We start from the raw sequence: 17,304 nt of genomic DNA, 5'->3' as shown, positions 1-17,304 counted from the left end.
AATGCTGCCATTTCTATCTTTTCTTTTCGTAACTTAAATCAGACTTCTGCTTGACGTAGGGGAGACTCCCGATCAGATCTATGGCCACCAATATTAACCAGCAAAACCAAAAGAGGAAAAAAAACAAAAACAAAAAGCATACCTTTCAGAGACCACATACTCAACATATATCCCCCTCCCTCCCCCCCATCCCCTTCCCCAATGACATTGATCAACAATATTAAGACACCCTCGATCTGTGCCCAATCAGGCGGCTTGCCGAGTGGGCCTTTCTAGTGGCCCCTAATATGTCCCCCCCTCGGCCGGTTTTAGCCCCCATAACTAAGGGCGTCCCCCGGACCGAGGGGTACAACACATTTACCCTTGTGCTTCCCACCCCCCCCCCCCCCCCGCGAGCCTGACCGGACCCCTGTAACACTTAATTCATACCACATTCCCTCCCCCTCCCTCCGCCAGTCCCCCCCCCCTTGAGGGGGGAGCAGAGGAGGGAGAGAGAGGAGAGAAAAAAAAAACCCAAGACACAAAAACCCAGGAACATATACGCACAAAAGCTTCCGTCTACCTAGGCCAAAAAAGAAAGAAAAGAAAGAATATGGAAAAGTCAGCAGAAAAACCCAGGAACATATACGCACAAAAGCTTCCGTCTACCTAGGCCAAAAAAGAAAGAAAAGAAAGAATATGGAAAAGTCAGCAGAAAAACCCAGGAACATATACGCACAAAAGCTTCCGTCTACCTAGGCCAAAAAAGAAAGAAAAGAAAGAATATGGAAAAGTCAGCAGAAAAGAAAGAATATGGAAAAGTCAGCAAAAATGGCACATGACACCCCCAAAAAAAAAAAAAGGAGGGGAAGAGTTTCTCGGGTTCCTTGGTTACTTATAGTCCATACCCTATTTTCTGAGCACTAAGCTCTGTTCCAATCTTGATCCTTCCACCTCTTCCACCCAGGGGGTCTTCTTTCCCAGTTATCGACCTTAATGTGCTGTATACTTAATTTACTGCAGAATTCCTCTACATCCTCAGGAAACCGAATATACGCTGACACACCCTGGTTCTTAGCTGACAGGCATGCAGGAAACCCCCATCTATAAATAATATTTTTTTCCTGAAGATGATTCGTCACCGGTTTCAACGCCCTTTTGCGTGCCAAAGTTTCTGGGGATAAATCTAAAAATATTAGCAACGGTGAGCCTTTATAGTCCAATGGAACTGAGTTTCTTGTACTTTGGGACACTAGCTCTTTCTGATCAAAGTCCTGAAATCTTACAATGGTGTCTCTCAGTGAGTCCCTCTGGGCAGTATAAGACCTTTGTATTCTATGAACCCATATAAAATGCATCTGGGCAGTTGGCTCTCGATCGAGCGCCTTGTTAAATATCTCTCTCAGTGTCTTACCAAGCTCTACGTCCTTTACCTCTTCCGAGAGACCCCTTACCCGCAAGTTCTTCCTCCTGCTGCGGTTCTCTTGGTCTTCCAATCTATATCGTGTGTTTCTTATCTCTATCCAGTCATTATCTGCACGGCCTCTCAGCTAATTTATTGCATTTTTATGCTCTTCCAGTTGCTCCTCTATTCCTTCAACCCCCTGTAACACACTCTGTATGTCTTTCCTGGTTGCCCCCATCTCCCCTTTAACTGTCCGTTCCAAACTTAGTATCATCTCCATCATGTCTGTCATATCCTGCCTAGTGGGGGCTAGTGATCCTTCAGGGGGGCAGTCAAATTGTTGCTGCTTCTCTGGGGATTTTTGGTCCTTGCTTACCCCTTTACCTCCAGGTGTTGTGCCCTTTTTACCTTTATCCTTATCCTTATTCATTCCTGGAGTCCCTTCCTGAGCGTGCTGCATTTCTGGGTCAACAGTATTTTTTACCGGGGAGGCTGGGGTCCCTTTCTTCCTTGGACTCTCTACCCCCTGGCCAGAGCCTTCAGCCACTAGGTAAGATGTTATCGTGTTGCCTTTAGCAGTCTTCTTCACCATTCTCCTTACTTTTATGGTTAGGGCAATTTAAGCGGTTTAAGACGGTCGGATATCAATCAGTTGGTTCGAGTAGTTTGGGGAATACAGGGTATACGGGGTGTAGACGCAGCCCGAGGAGCTTCCTAGTGTATACACAGAGAGCTTCCTTTATGTATTACCCCCCCTTAATACAGGCAGACCTTTGTAAGAAAAAGCACAATAAGGGGCAAGACAATAGGGGGCCCCAAAGCCAATGTCCTCAGTTTTTCTCTTCTGTGTTCAGAAAGAAAACCAAATTTTTCAGCTTACTCTGCACACTCTGTACACAAATACTTCACGGGTACTTCACTGTGCTTACTATGGCGATACGCGGCATACAGCATACATGAGAGGGCAAAAGTAAAAAAAATGCAACAGTCTTACCAGCTTCTCTGCTGTTCACCTCTCTTACTGTATCTTTTATGACTGCTGCTATTGCTGGTAGGATCCTTCAGGTGTCACTGCTGTATCTTCTATACTGTCTTTCCTGGTGGCACTTGTTGGTCACCCCTCGCAGCTCTCCACTCTCAAACGGCTCTGCCCGGAGCCACCTACTACCGAGGATCCTTCCTCTCTGCTCTCCACTGACGGCTTGGCTTGGCGACTTCTGCTCCGATGGTCCGCGCTACGCACCACACTGCCTGGCAGCTCGCTGCGGCTCGGGAGAGCCGACCCCACGCTCCCGCTGGGACCAAACACCAGACCCGGCCGGGTACAGGCAAAGGCGCCTCCGCTCCGAAATGCCGCTCGGGGACCCAGTCCGTCGCCACAGGGAGCCCAGCTCCTTCCTCTACGGCACCAAATGCAGGACACGGGATCAAGCAGGGACAGTCAGGACGCTCACAGGGTCCCCAACGCTCCGGAATCAGCACACCGCCAAAACACCGCACTGCAGGCCTTCTTGCTCGCTCAGGTTAGTGCGCTCTCTAGTTCATTCAGAGCTTCATTAGTCCGGCCTCATTAGTCTCAACGGGGGGAGTTGTAGGAGCACAGGGCACGCCGCTCTCCTACGGCGCCATGTTGGATGGAAACTTCAGCGTTACTTACAACTCTACTTCCTCCTCTCCTCTTCCTTTCTCTGTTGGGGTCCCCCAAGGTTCTGTTTTTGGACCCCTCCTATTTTCAATCTACACCTCCTCCCTGGTCAGCTGATAGCCTCCCACGGCTTCCAATACCATCTCTACGCTGACGACACCCAAATCTATTTCTCTGCCCCTCAACTCGCTCCTTCATTCTCCTCACATATCACTAATTTACTATCAAATATATCACTTTGGATGTCGCACCACTTCCTCAAACTCAATCTATCCAAAACCGAACTTATAATTTTTCCTCCCCCATGTGCCTCTTCCCCTGATCTCTCTGTCAAAATTGATGGCACAACTATCAGCCCATCCCCACATGTCAAGGTCTTGGAGTAGTCCTGGACTCTGAACTCTCCTTTAAGCCCCACGTCTAATCACTGTCCAAATCTTGCCGCCTCAACCTTCGCAACATCTCCAAAATACGCCCCTTTCTAACCAATGACACCACAAAACTCTTAATTCACTCCCTGGTCATCTCTCGCCTCGATTACTGCAACTCCCTTCTCATTGGCTTACCGCTGCATACTCTATCCCCCCTTCAGTCCATCATGAATGCTGCTGCCAGACTCATCCACCTTACCAAACGCTCTGTCTCTGCTTCCCCTCTCTGTCAATCCCTCCACTGGATTCTGCTCACCCAAAGAATAATATTCTAAATACTAACAACTACCTGCGAAGCCATCCACAACTCTGCCCCCCCCCTCCCACATCACTGACCTAGTCTCTAAATACCAACCTAATCGTTCTCTTTGATCTTCTCAAGACCTCCTGCTTTCTAATCACCTCCTCCCATGCTCGCCTCCAGGACTTTTCCAGAGCCTCTCCAAGCCTATGGAACTCACTACCCCAATGTGTCCGTCTATCTCCTTCTCTATTAGCTTTTAGAGGATCCCTGAAAACCCTCCTCTTTAGAGAAGCCTATCCTACCCACACCTAACAACTGTATTTTCATTTTGTCCATCTGATATATTTTTTTTATAATATATATATATTTTTTTTTTATTAAAGGGACAATTTTTTTTTAGGGGTACGTGGGGCCCGGAGATCCCCAGGGCCCCGGATGACAACCCCCCTTTTTTTATAAAAAAAATATATATTTTTTAAATATTTTTTTTATTTATATTTTATATATATATATATATATATATATATATATATATATATATATATATATATATATATATATATTTTGTTAATATTACTATTGTTAAAGGGCCCAGAGGTCCCCAGGTCCCTGGATGGCAACCCCCCTTTTTTTTATAAAAAAAAAAAAAAAATGATATTTTATTTCTTTTTTTTCTTTTTTTTATATATATATATATATATATATATATATATATATATATATATATATATATATATATATATATATATATATATTTTATGTTTTTATTAAAGGGCTCAGAGGTCCCCAGGGCCCTGGATGGCAACCCCCCCCTTTTTTTTTTTATAAATGTTTATATTTTTTGTTTTTTTATTAAAGGGCCCAGAGGTTTATTTTTTTTATTATTATTATTAAAGGGCCCAGAGGTCCCGGATGGCAACCCCTCTTTTTTTGTAATAATTTGTATATATATATATATTTATTTTTTATTAAAGGGCCCAGAGGTCCCCAGGGCCCCGGATGGCTACCCCCCTTCTTTATTTCTTCTTTTTTTTGTAAAGGGCCCCCCCCGCTTCTCAATTCGCAGCAGCCCCCCCCCCCCCCCCCGCTTCTCAGTGGGGGGGGCTGCAGGGCAGGGGATTTTTTCTCCACTGCCTATGATTCCCTCTCAGTTTTGATGGCTGTCAGGTGGGTAAGCTTGGTCAGGTTTGGACTTGTACCTGAACACTCCTGAGCTCATCCTTACCCAAGAGGGCACCTTGGGCACTGGGTAACCTGGGCTATGCAATTAATTTGTTCTATAGCTGCACACGAACACTCAATGGCCCACCGACAGGGACCGATAGACGGATTGCCTCCATGTCAATCTTTATTTGTTCTTTAATTGGCTCAGTTGGGTTGGAGGTACAGAATAACCAAAAAGAGCCGCAACCAATTTCTACCACTCAATAGTATCTTTAACCTCGGCCATAGGCTAATATAGATTTGGTAGGCCAAATGAACACCTACCTTCAAGTATCTTCAGAAGTGCACCCTTGATCTAAACCACCAATTAGCAGTAATGGACATTTGAGCTGAGACCAGCAATTAGTAGTAGTGGACCTTTGAGCTGAGACCAGCAATTGGTAGAAGAGGACCTTTAAGCTGAGACCAGCAATCAGTAGTAGTGGACCTTTCAGCTGAGACCAGCAATTAGTAGAAGGAAACCTTTGAGCTGAGACCAGCAATTAGTAGAAGGAAACCTTTAAGCTGAGACCAGCAATTAGTAGTAGTGGACCTTTGATCTGAGACCAGCAATCAGTAGTAGTGGACCTTTGATCTGAGACCAGCAATCAGTAGTAGTGGACCTTTGAGCCCAGACCAGCAATTAGTAGAAGGAAACCTTTAGGCTGGGTTCACACTACTACACTACTTTCATCCTACTTTGCTCTGCTACATTGGTCCTACATTTATCCTACATTGGTCCTACATCCATCCTACTTTCATGAACAGGATACTACTTTGGTCCGACTTCAATGATATTCAATGGGCCTGAAGTAGGATCAATGTAGGACCAAAAGTAGTACAGGGAGCATTTTCAAAGTCGGACCGACTTGTGTAGGACGCTACAAGACGCTCTCATAGGGAAACATTGAACACAGAGCAAAGTAGGATGAAAGTAGTGTAGTAGTGTGAACCCAGCCTTAAGCTGAGACCAGCAATTAGTAGAAGGAAACCTTTGAGCCCAGACCAGCAATCAGTAGTAGTGGACCTTTGATCTGAGACCAGCAATCAGTAGTAGTGGACCTTTGATCTGAGACCAGCAATCAGTAGTAGTGGACCTTTGAGCCCAGACCAGCAATTGGTAGTAGTGGACCTTTGAGCCGAGACCAGCAATCAGTAGAAGGAAACCTTTGAGATGAGACCAGCAATCAGTAGAAGTGCACCTTTGAGTTAAGATTAGAAATTGTTAGTCATGGACTTTTCAGCTGAGACCAGAAATTAGCGGACATGCACTTTTGAGTTGAGACCAGCAGTTGGTATAAGTAGACCTTTGAGCTGAAACCAGCCATTAGTAGTAATAGACCTTTGGGAGCTGAGACCAGCAATTAGTAGAAGTGGACCTTTGAGCTGAGCCCAGAAACTGATTAAGCAGGATTCTTCTTCAGCATTAGCTTCCCACTTAGAGAACGGGTCTAAAAAGCTTGAAGGTGGACCTACTGATTTACATCCTGTCCAGGAAAAAAGGACCACTGGACTCACCTCCCCCCCAGATAGCAGGTCTAGGAGGTGAGGACCCCTGGACTCACCCCCTCCCCAGATAGCAGGTCTAGGACGTGAGGACCCCTGGACTCACCCCCTCCCCAGATAGCAGGTCCAGGAAGTAAGGACCCCTGGATTTACCTCCTCCCCAGATAGCAGGTCTAGGAGGTAAGGACCCCCAGACTCACCCCCTCCCCAGATAGCAGGTCCAAGAAAGTAAGGACCCCTGGATTTACCTCCTCCCCAGATAGCAGGTCTGGGAGGTTAGGACCCCTGGACTCACCTCCTCCCCCAGATAGTAGGTCTGGGAGACAAATACACTTCCAACACTACCCCCTCTCTAGGCAAAACCTGGGAAGAAAAAAATCCAATCTAGAATTTTTCCCCAAATATTTATCCTCTTTCCAATCCAAATCACTGGCATAAACGACTTCATGATTGGCCAAGGTGGAATAAATATTCATTACCCCATCTTTTCACTCTATTAGAGAACACTCTCCAGAAACAGGCAGAAGCAATCAAAGTCCTTGGTCTTAAAAGAAAACTTACAAACCCAGATAACATGAACAAAGCTCAGGCTGGCTACATTAAATATAAACTACACTCCGGCTCATGGCTGGGGCCCTACACGTATAATGGAGAAAAGTGATGTCACTTGTGACGGTATCGGTATGATATCCCCGTCAAAGATTCCCTTCTTCCATAAGAACATCACCCCAATATTCCACTAGGAGGAATATTCCTGAGATCGCCCATTAAGCCACACATTAGTCCAGGCTTACTGCTAGAACAAGACAGACTTTAATGTTATAACACACAGCTTATATGTCATTTCCAAAACTGTTACAATGACAAATCTCCGCCCCCCTCACACTGGGGCTTCCATACAGATGATTAGGCAGACACGACGGAGCCGATGCTGAAGACACATTTTCTTTAGACAATGACATCAAGGACGCTGATTACTAGTTGTACTGAATACATTAACTAGACAACTCGACCCCGCATATAGAGAGATAATTACCACACTGGAGCAATCAGAATAATTAACACAAGCCACTTAAACACAGATCTCCTTCACACAACACAATAGATCAATTAACCTTTAGAAATAGTGAGGGGACATTAGCACGTCAATAACCTGCTAGCCGAGGACAGAATCACACAGGGCAAGCAAGGAGAATTAGACTGAGACATATAGGCAAATGCATCACATCACTAAGTTGTCTATGTTGTCTGGCAGGGGTGCCTGGAGTACAAGAGTGGCTGAACAAAAGTGAGGAATTCTGGGCAGGTATGTATTTTTGTTTTAAAATGTATATTTTATTACAACTAGTAGTAGTATCTCAATCTCTCTCTGTATTGGCGTGTTGTGATCCTCTGATCAGCAGAAATCAGGTCGGGGGAGGGGGGACATGAGCTGTGGGGCTGATCGGTCTCTACTGCATAGCATGATGGAAAAATTGTCATATTAGGATTGGGCAGTAGTGGCCCATCCATTTAGGGTGCCGCCTCCCCTATCCATGCCGCCGCCCCCCTATCCATGCCGCCGGCCCCTTGTAGGACGCTGGGCGCATAATTTCCAATGGGGGGGTGTTTTTTTTGAAGCACTGACTAGAGCCAGAGGCTCTAATGGGCTTCAAAATAGGGTGGGCTTGGGGCACAGAGAGTGTGCTCACAGCCCACCCAGATGTGTTAGAATAGCGAATTAATATTCGCTATTCTAACACTGATCCTCCTCCCGGCCAATCAGGAAGATTCTGAGACCCGCCACTCGATTGGCTGAAAGAAAAGGCGATCCTACTGGACACCTAGTGCTTAGGAGGAGGAGACGTGATGGAGGAGAAGACAGAGCATTAACTGAGGAGCAGAGGAGCCACTACCCGCAGCCCGCCGCCTGCCACCCGTCAACTAGATGGGGTAACTGCCGGACCGACCAGTAGATGGACGGATGGCCGACAGGCGGGAAGGGGGTAGAGTTGCCGCCTTTTCGTCAAGCCAAACCCAAACACATTAGCAGCGCACGCCAATATTTAATTTTTTTTTGTAGTAGTACATTAACCACCTCAATACTTCCACCCCCTTTTCTGCCCAAGCCATTTCTCAGCTTTCAGCGCTGTCACAATTTCAATGACAATTGCACGGTCATGCAACACTGTACCCAAATTACATTTTAATGATTTTTTCCCCACAAATAAAACTTTCTATTTGATCACCTCTGCGTTTTTTTTTTTTTTTTGCTATAAACAAAAGAAAAGCGACAATTAAAAAAAAAAAAAAAAAAAGCAATATTTTTTAATTTTTGCTACAATAAATATCCCCTAAAATATATAAAAAAAACGAATTCTTTCCTCAGTTTAGCAGTTTAGGCCGATACGTATACATACAATAAGCGTATATTGATTGATTTGCGCAAAAGTGGTAGGGGCTACAAAATAGAGGATAGATTTATAGCATTTTTTATTTTTTTACTAGTAATGGCGGCGATCAGTGATTTTTATTGTGACTGCGCTATTGCGGCGGACACATCAGACACTTTTGACATTTTGGGACCATTCACATTTATACAGCGAACAGTTCTATAAATATGCCTCTCTCCCTGACAGGACGTAGATCTCTGTGTTTACATCATATTGTGAAAAGGTGGAATATTCTCGGCTCAGTGTCCCACTCTAATCAGATAATTAAGCCATAACACCTGCAAAGGGTTCCTGAGCCTTTAAATGGTCTCTCAGTCTGGTTCAGTAGGAATCACAATCATGGGAAAGACTGCTGACCTGACAGTTGTGCAGAAAACCATTATTGACACTCTCCATAAGGAGGGAAAGCCTCAAAAGGTAATTGCAAAAGAAGTTGGATGTTCCCAAAGTGCTGTATCAAAGCACATTAATAGAAAGTTATGTGGAAGGGAAAAGTGTGGAAGAAAAAGGTGCACAAGCAGCAGGGATGAGCGCAGCCTGGAGAGGATTGTCAGGAAAATGCCATTCAGAAGTGTTGGGGACTTTCACAAGGAGTTGACTGAGGCTGGAGTCAGGGCATCAAGAGCACCACACAGAGACGGATCCTGGATATGGCCTTCAAATGTCGTATTCCTCTTGTCACCCCACTCTTGACCAACAAACAACGTCAGAAGCATCTTACCTGGGCTTAAGAAAAACACACCTGGTCTGGTGCTCAGGGGTCCAAAGTCCTCTTTTCTGATGATCTCATTTGGAAACCAAGGAGTCGGATTATGGGGGAAGAATGGAGGAAACCAAGGAGCTGGAGTATGGAGGAAGAATGGAGGAAACTAAGGAGCCTGAGTATGGAGGAATAATGGAGGAGACCAAGGAGCCTGAGTCTGGAGGAAGAATGGAGGAAACCAAGGAGCTGGAGTCTGGAGGAAGAATGGAGGAAACCAAGGAGCCTGAGTATGGAGGAAACCAAGGAGCCGGAGTATGGAGGAAGAATGAAGGAAACCAAGGAGCCGGAGTATGGAGGAAGAATGGAGAAAACCAAGGAGCCGGAGTATGGAGGAAGAATGGAGGAAACCAAGGAGCCGGAGTCTGGAGGAAGAATGTAGGAAACCAAGGAGCCAGAGTGTGGAGGAAGAATAGAGGAAACCAAGGAGCCGGAGTATGGAGGAAGAATGGAGGAAACCAAGGAGCTGGAGGAAAAATGGAGGAAACCAAGGAGCCTGAGTATGGAGGAAGAATGGAAGAAACCAAGGAGCCGAAGTATGGAGGAAGAATGGAGGAAACCAAGGAGCCGGAGTATGGAGGAAGAATGGAGGAAACCAAGGAGCCGGAGTCTGGAGGAAGAATGGAGGAAACCAAGGAGCCGGAGTATGGAGGAAGAATGAAGGAAACCAAGGAGCCGGAGTATGGAGGAAAAATGGAGGAAACCAAGGAGCCGGAGTATGGAGGAAGAATGGAGGAAACCAAGGAGCCGGAGTATGGAGGAAGAATGGAGGAAACCAAGGAGCCGGAGTATGGAGGAAGAATGGAGGAAACCAAGGAGCCGGAGTATGGAGGAAACCAAGGAGCCGGAGTCTGGAGGAAGAATGAAGGAAACCAAGGAGCCGGAGTATGGAGGAAGAATGGAGGAAACCAAGGAGCCTGAGTCTGGAGGAAGAATGGAGGAAACCAAGGAGCTGGAGTCTGGAGGAAGAATGGAGGAAACCAAGGAGCCTGAGTATGGAGGAAGAATGGAGGAAACCAAGGAGCCTGAGTCTGGAGGAAGAATGGAAGAAACCAAGGAGCCGGAGTATGGAGGAAGAATGGAGGAAACCAAGGAGCCGTAGTATGGAGGAAGAATGGAGGAAACCAAGGAGCTGGAGTCTGGAGGAAGAATGGAGGAAACCAAGGAGCCGGAGTATGGAGGAAGAATGGAGGAAACCAAGGAGCTGGAGTCTGGAGGAAAAATGGAGGAAACCAAGGAGCCGGAGTATGGAGGAAGAATGGAGGAAACCAAGGAGCCGAAGTATGGAGGAAGAATGGAGGAAACCAAGGAACCGGAGTCTGGAGGAAGAATGGAGGAAACCAAGGAGCCGGAGTAAGGAGGAAGAATGGAGGAAACCAAGGAGCCGGAGTATGGAGGAAGAATGGAGCCGGAGTAAGGAGCAAGAATGGAGGAAACCAAGGAGCCGGAGTATGGAGGAAGAATGGAGAGGCACACCCTGCAAGATGCTTCAGTGTGAAGTCTCTATAGTCTGCGATGATTTGGGGAGCCGTGTCATCTGCTGGTGTTGGTCCTCTGTGCTTCATTAAGTCCGGGGTCACCGCAGCCGTCTACCAGGAGCTTTTGGAGCACTTCATGTTTCCTTCCACAGACGAGCTCTATGGGGATGATGACTTCATTTTCCAGCAGGTCTTGGCACCTCCCCCACACTGCGAAAAGCACCAAAACCTGGTCACATGACTGTGGGATTACTGTGCTTGATTGGCCAGCAAACTCGCCTGACCTGAACCCCATAGAGTTTCTATGATAGAGAATCTGTGGGGCATTGCCAAGAGAATGACGAGAGACATGAGACCCAACAATGCAGAAGAGCTGAAGGGCGCTATTGAAGCATCCTGGTCTTCCATGACACCTCAGCAGTGCCACAGGCTGATCGCTTCCATGCCACACCCCATTGAGGGGCCCAAACCAAGTACTGAGGGGCCCAAACCAAGTACTGAGGGGCCCAAACCAAGTACTGAGTACATATGCAGCTTCTACTTTTCAGAGGTCCGATATTGTTCTCTGTACAATCCGTGTTTTATTGATTGCATGTAATATTCTAATTTCCTGAGATTGTGGATTTGGGGTTTTCATGAGCTGGAAGTCACAATCATCACAATGATGACAAATCACGGCTTGAACCCTCTTGCTTTGGATGTAATGAGTCTCTCTCATATATTACTTTCACCTTTTAAGTTGCATCAGTGAAATAAATTAGCTTTTGCACCATATTCTAATTTTTCGAGTATCACCTGTATCTCCTCCGATTCTTCTGTCAACTTAACCCTTCATTCACTGCATCACCTGAAGAACAAATTCTCCTGAAACTTTGCAACTATCCACAATAGGAGACTTCTCCCAGAAAACGTTCAGCTCACCTCCTCCCTTCCTCTGGCCAGCCCGACAGGCGCTAAAGAGAGCTCCGCCTCCCGATTCTCTCAGCGCACCGCACTGGTGATTGGAGGGGGGAGGTTGAGTCAGATACCAGAGACTGTGCAGGAGACTGGAGGAGAGTGGGAGAGAGACTGAAAGAAGCTTTGGATTCCCGCACACAACGCAGGAACGGTGTACTTATTTAAAAGCAATGCCGCTGCTGCTGTCTCACCTTGACAGGTGTGCTGATGGTCCCCCCCCCCCTGCCCAAATGGTCTGTCCCTGATCTGGGCTGAATCATGTGCCCGGTTTACAGGCAGTACAAAACCCGGGCAGATGATTCAAGACCCGTACTGTCCGGGTGAATTCCGGACAGGCGGCAACCCTAGAGGGGGGGGTGTGACAGACTCACTCGGGACATCCCCGGACCCTCCTATGTCTAAAATCATCCTATGTCCACTAGGGGCATAGGATGATTGAGAAATTATATCTTGGACTACCTGAGATGGGATTATTATGTAATTATTATCCATAATATATTCCAGGATATCTGTAAAGAACTATTTACTGTTTGTTGATTCTGAACTCAATGGGTTAATTGTTGAGTTGAGTGACTTATTCATAATGTTGGGACACATACTGGTAGATGCTAATGTCCTCACCTCCAGCCATCTGTCTGTTCTCTGTGCTAATTGACCCTGCTATTGTGTGAAGATGTCCTGTGTTTACACTTATGATAATGTGTATTGTATAGCAGGTGTGCGAGGAGACGTGACGTCAACTCTGAAAGGTCATATCTATGAGTCGCCTAGTCTGGGTAAATGATTAGTTAATTAGCTCATGTTAATTTATGTTCTGGTTACCTCCTCTTTAAACTGTATATAAGGTTGTATTCTTGGTTCTCATAAACATTCCATGTTCAACAGACAAACAAGTCTCCTCTCGTTGTGTGCTTGTGAGCAGCTGGAATATCCGATATCTAAATCCAGACTGATAGGAAGCGGTATATGACGGAAGCACTCAAGCGGAGTGTGGGACGTTGCGTTACAGGGGGGAGGGGTGGGATTGTGACATTTAGGTGACTAACCTGTATTGATTCACAACTCTGAGAAACCTGAGATCTCTGACCTGTATATGTTGTCTGGCAGGGCTTCAAAGACCACGAGACTGGAAAATAGAAACTGGAGATTTCTTGAAAAGTACGTACAAATTTAAAATGAATATTTTATTCAGCAAAAAAATCTAAATACCTTTTTCCTAATTTGGTTTGTTTCATAAATAATTTGTGTTCTTGTAGCTACAAAGTATAATTTTCATGTGGTTTGTCATGTGAAAAATGACACCAAAAATATTTTTTTAATTGTGACAAATAACAAAATCGACAATTTTTTTCTTACATATTATGGCCCAGATTCACAGACAGCGGCGTATGTTTGAGCGGGCGTAGCGTATCTCATATGCGCTACGCCGACGTAACATAGAGAGGCAAGAGCAGTATTCACAAAGCACTTCCTCCCTAAATTACGGCGGCGTAGCGTAAATGGGCCGGCGTAAGCCCGCCTAATTCAAATTTGGAAGGTAGTGGGCGTGTTGTATTATAATTTACCGTGACCCCATGTAAATGAATGGCCGAATGAACGGCGCATGCTCACAATCACGTTGCATATACTCCCTAAGAAACGACGGCTCAATACGTACAACGTGAATGTAACTTACGCCCAGCCCCATTCACGTACGACTTACGTAAACGACGTAAAATACGACGCTGTTCCTGCGCCCATACCTTAACATGACTTACCCCTGCTTTATGAGGGATAACTATACGCCGGACGTACGCCTTACGTAAACGGCGTAGCTTACTGCGACGGGCGCAAGTACGTTTATGAATCGCCGTATCGAAGTCATTTACATATTCAACGTGTAAATCAATGGAAGCGCCCCTTGCGGCCAGCGTAAATATGCGCCCAAGATACGACGGCGTAGGAGACTTACGTCGGTCGTAGTAAGCCAAAATTCAGGCGTATCTTGTTTCCTGAATACGGCGCATAGATATGACAGCGCATCATAGAACTTACGCGGCGTATCAACAGATACGTCGGCGTAAGTTCTACCTGAATCTGGCCCTATTTGTTTAAGATCTGATAGTACCCAAGATTCATATACCCACACTCGAGTTCCCACCACTGCGGCCAAGGTCACACAAGAATAACCACTTCACCCCCCGGACCATTTGGCTGCCCAAAAGACCGGGCCACTTGTTGCGATTCGGCACTGCGTTCGCTTTAACTGAGAATTGCGCGGTCGTGCGACGTGGCTTCCAAACCAAATTTACGTCCTTTTTTTCTCCCCACAAATAGAGATTTCTTTTGGTGGTATTTGATCACCTCTGCGGGGTTTTATTTTTTTGCGCTATAAACAAAAATAGAGCGACAATTTTGAAAGAAAAAGGGCAATATTTTGTACTTTTTGCTATAATAAATATCCCCAATTTAAAAAAAAAAAGTTAATAATATTTCCCTCAGATTAGGCCGATACGTATTCTTCTACATATTTTTGGTAAATAAAAATCTCAATAAGCGTTTATTGATTGGTTTGCGCAAAAGTTATAGCGTCTACAAAATAGTGGACAGATTTATGGCATTTTTATCATTATACATTTTTTTTTACTTGTTTTGGCACCTATCAGCGATTTTTATCATGACTGCGACATTATGGCGGACACATCGGACACTTTTGACACTATTTTGGGACCATTGTCATTTTCACAGCGATCAGTGCTATAAAAATGCTCTGATTACTGTGTAAATGTGACTGGCAGGGAAGGGGTTAACCAGTAGGGGGCGAGGAAGGGGTTAAGTGTGTCCTAGGGAGTGGTTCTAACTGTTAGGGGGCGTGGCTTACTGTGACACGTCACTGATCGCTGCTCCCGATGAGATGGAGCAGACGATCAGTGTCCTGTCACTAGGCAGAACAGGGAGATGCCTTGTTTACAAAGGCATTCCCCCCGTTCTGCCGTTCCGTGACCTGAACATTGACATTGAGTCCGCGGGTCCCGAACATTGACATTGAATCCGCGGGTCCCGAACATTGACATTGAGTCCGCGGGTCCCGAACATTGACATTGAGTCTGCGGGTCCCGAACATTGACATTGAATCCGCGGGTCCCGAACATTGACATTGAGTCCGCGGGTCCCGAACATTGACATTGAGTCTGCGGGTCCCGAACATTGACATTGAGTCCACGGGTCCTGAACATTGACATTGAGTCTGCGGGTCCTGAACATTGACATTGAGTCCACGGGTCCTGAACATTGACATTGAGTCTGCGGTTCCCGAACATTGACATTGAGTCCGCAGGTCCTGAACATTGACATTGAGTCCGCGGGTCCCAAACATTGACATTGAGTCCGCGGTTCCCGAACATTGACATTGAGTCCACGGGTCCCGAACATTGACATTGAGTCCGCGGGTCCCGAACATTGACATTGAGTCCACGGATCCCGAACATTGACATTGAGTCTGCGGGTCCTGAACATTGACATTGAGTCCGCGGGTCCCGAACATTGACATTGAGTCCGCGGATTCTGAACATTGACATTGAGTCCGAGGATCCCGAACATTGACATTGAGTCCGCGGATCCCAAACATTGACATTGAGTCCGCGGATCCCGAACATTGACATTGAGTCCACGGTTCCCGAACATTGACATTGAGTCCGCGGTTCCCCAACATTGACATTGAGTCCGCGGTTCCTGAACATTGACATTGAGTCCGCGGTTCCCGAACATTGACATTGAGTCCACGGTTCCTGAACATTGACATTGAGTCCGCAGATCCGAACATTGACATTGAATCCGCGGATCCCGAACATTGACGTTGAGTCCGTGGATCCCGAACATTGACATTGAGTCCACGGTTCCCAAACATTGACATTGAGTCCGCGGTTCCCGAACATTGACATTGAGTCCGCGGTTCCCCAACATTGACATTGAGTCCGCGGTTCCTGAACATTGACATTGAGTCCGCGGTTCCCGAACATTGACATTGAGTCCACGGTTCCTGAACATTGACATTGAGTCCGCAGATCCCGAACATTGACATTGAATCCGCGGATCCCGAACATTGACGTTGAGTCCGTGGATCCCGAACATTGACATTGAGTCCACGGTTCCCAAACATTGACATTGAGTCCGCGGTTCCCGAACATTGACATTGAGTACGCGGTTCCCGAACATTGACATTGAGTCCGCGGTTCCCGAACATTGACATTGAGTCCACGGTTCCCGAACATTGACATTGAGTCCGCAGATCCCGAACATTGACATTGAATCCGCGGATCCCGAACATTGACGTTGAGTCCGTGGATCCTGAACATTGACGTTGAGTCCGCGGTTCCCGAACATTGACATTGAGTCCACAGGTCCTGAACATTGACATTGAGTCCACAGGTCCTGAACATTGACATTGAGTCCACAGGTCCTGAACATTGACATTGAGTCCACGGGTCCTGAACATTGACATTGAGTCCACGGATCCCGAACATTGACGTTGAGTCCGCGGTTCCCGAACATTGACATTGAGTCCACAGGTCCTGAACATTGACATTGAGTCCACGGGTCCTGAACATTGACATTGAGTCTGCGGATTCTGAACATTGACATTGAGTCCGCGGTTCCTGAACATTGACATTGAGTCCGCGGGTCCTGAACATTGACATTGAGTCCGCGGTTCCCGAACATTGACATTGAGTCCACGGTTCCCGAACATTGACATTGAGTCCGCGGGTCCTGAACATTGACATTGAGTCTGCGGTTCCCGAACATTGACATTGAGTCCGCGGGTCCCGAACATTGACATTGAGTCCGCGGGTCCCTAACATTGACATTGAGTCCGCGGGTCCCGAACATTGACATTGAGTCTGCGGGTCCTGAACATTGACATTGAGTACGAGGGTCCTGAACATTGACATTGAGTCCGCGGTTCCCGAACATTGACATTGAGTCCGCGGTTCCCGAACATTGACATTGAGTCCGCGGGTCCCTAACATTGACATTGAGTCCGAGAGTCCCGAACATTGACATTGAGTCCACGGGTCCTGAACATTGACATTGAATCCGCAGATCCCGAACATTGACATTGAATCCGCGGATCCCGAACATTGACGTTGAGTCCGTGGATCCTGAACATTGACGTTGAGTCCGCGGTTCCCGAACATTGACATTGAATCCGCGGATCCCGAACATTGACGTTGAGTCCGTGGATCCTGAACATTGACGTTGAGTCCGCGGTTCCCGAACATTGACAT

General features: G+C 46.5%; 1 protein-coding gene across 3 annotated transcripts in view; it reads left to right on the top strand.

Moving 5' to 3' along the window:
• Positions 1-17,304, top strand: part of LOC120924697 — a 51,648-nt gene that overhangs the window by 22,908 nt on the left and 11,436 nt on the right. For all 3 annotated transcript variants that reach the window (XM_040335709.1, XM_040335707.1, XM_040335708.1), the window contains 2 exons: positions 7,669-7,719; positions 13,148-13,198. In XM_040335709.1, coding sequence (XP_040191643.1) covers positions 7,669-7,719; positions 13,148-13,198 — 102 coding nt within the window. The remainder of the gene's footprint in view (positions 1-7,668; positions 7,720-13,147; positions 13,199-17,304) is intronic.

Source organism: Rana temporaria, chromosome 1, assembly GCF_905171775.1.
Source record: "Rana temporaria chromosome 1, aRanTem1.1, whole genome shotgun sequence".
Taxonomy (NCBI): domain Eukaryota; kingdom Metazoa; phylum Chordata; class Amphibia; order Anura; family Ranidae; genus Rana; species Rana temporaria.
Note: the sequence above shows the minus strand (reverse complement) of the source record. Positions and strands in the feature narration are given on the sequence as shown.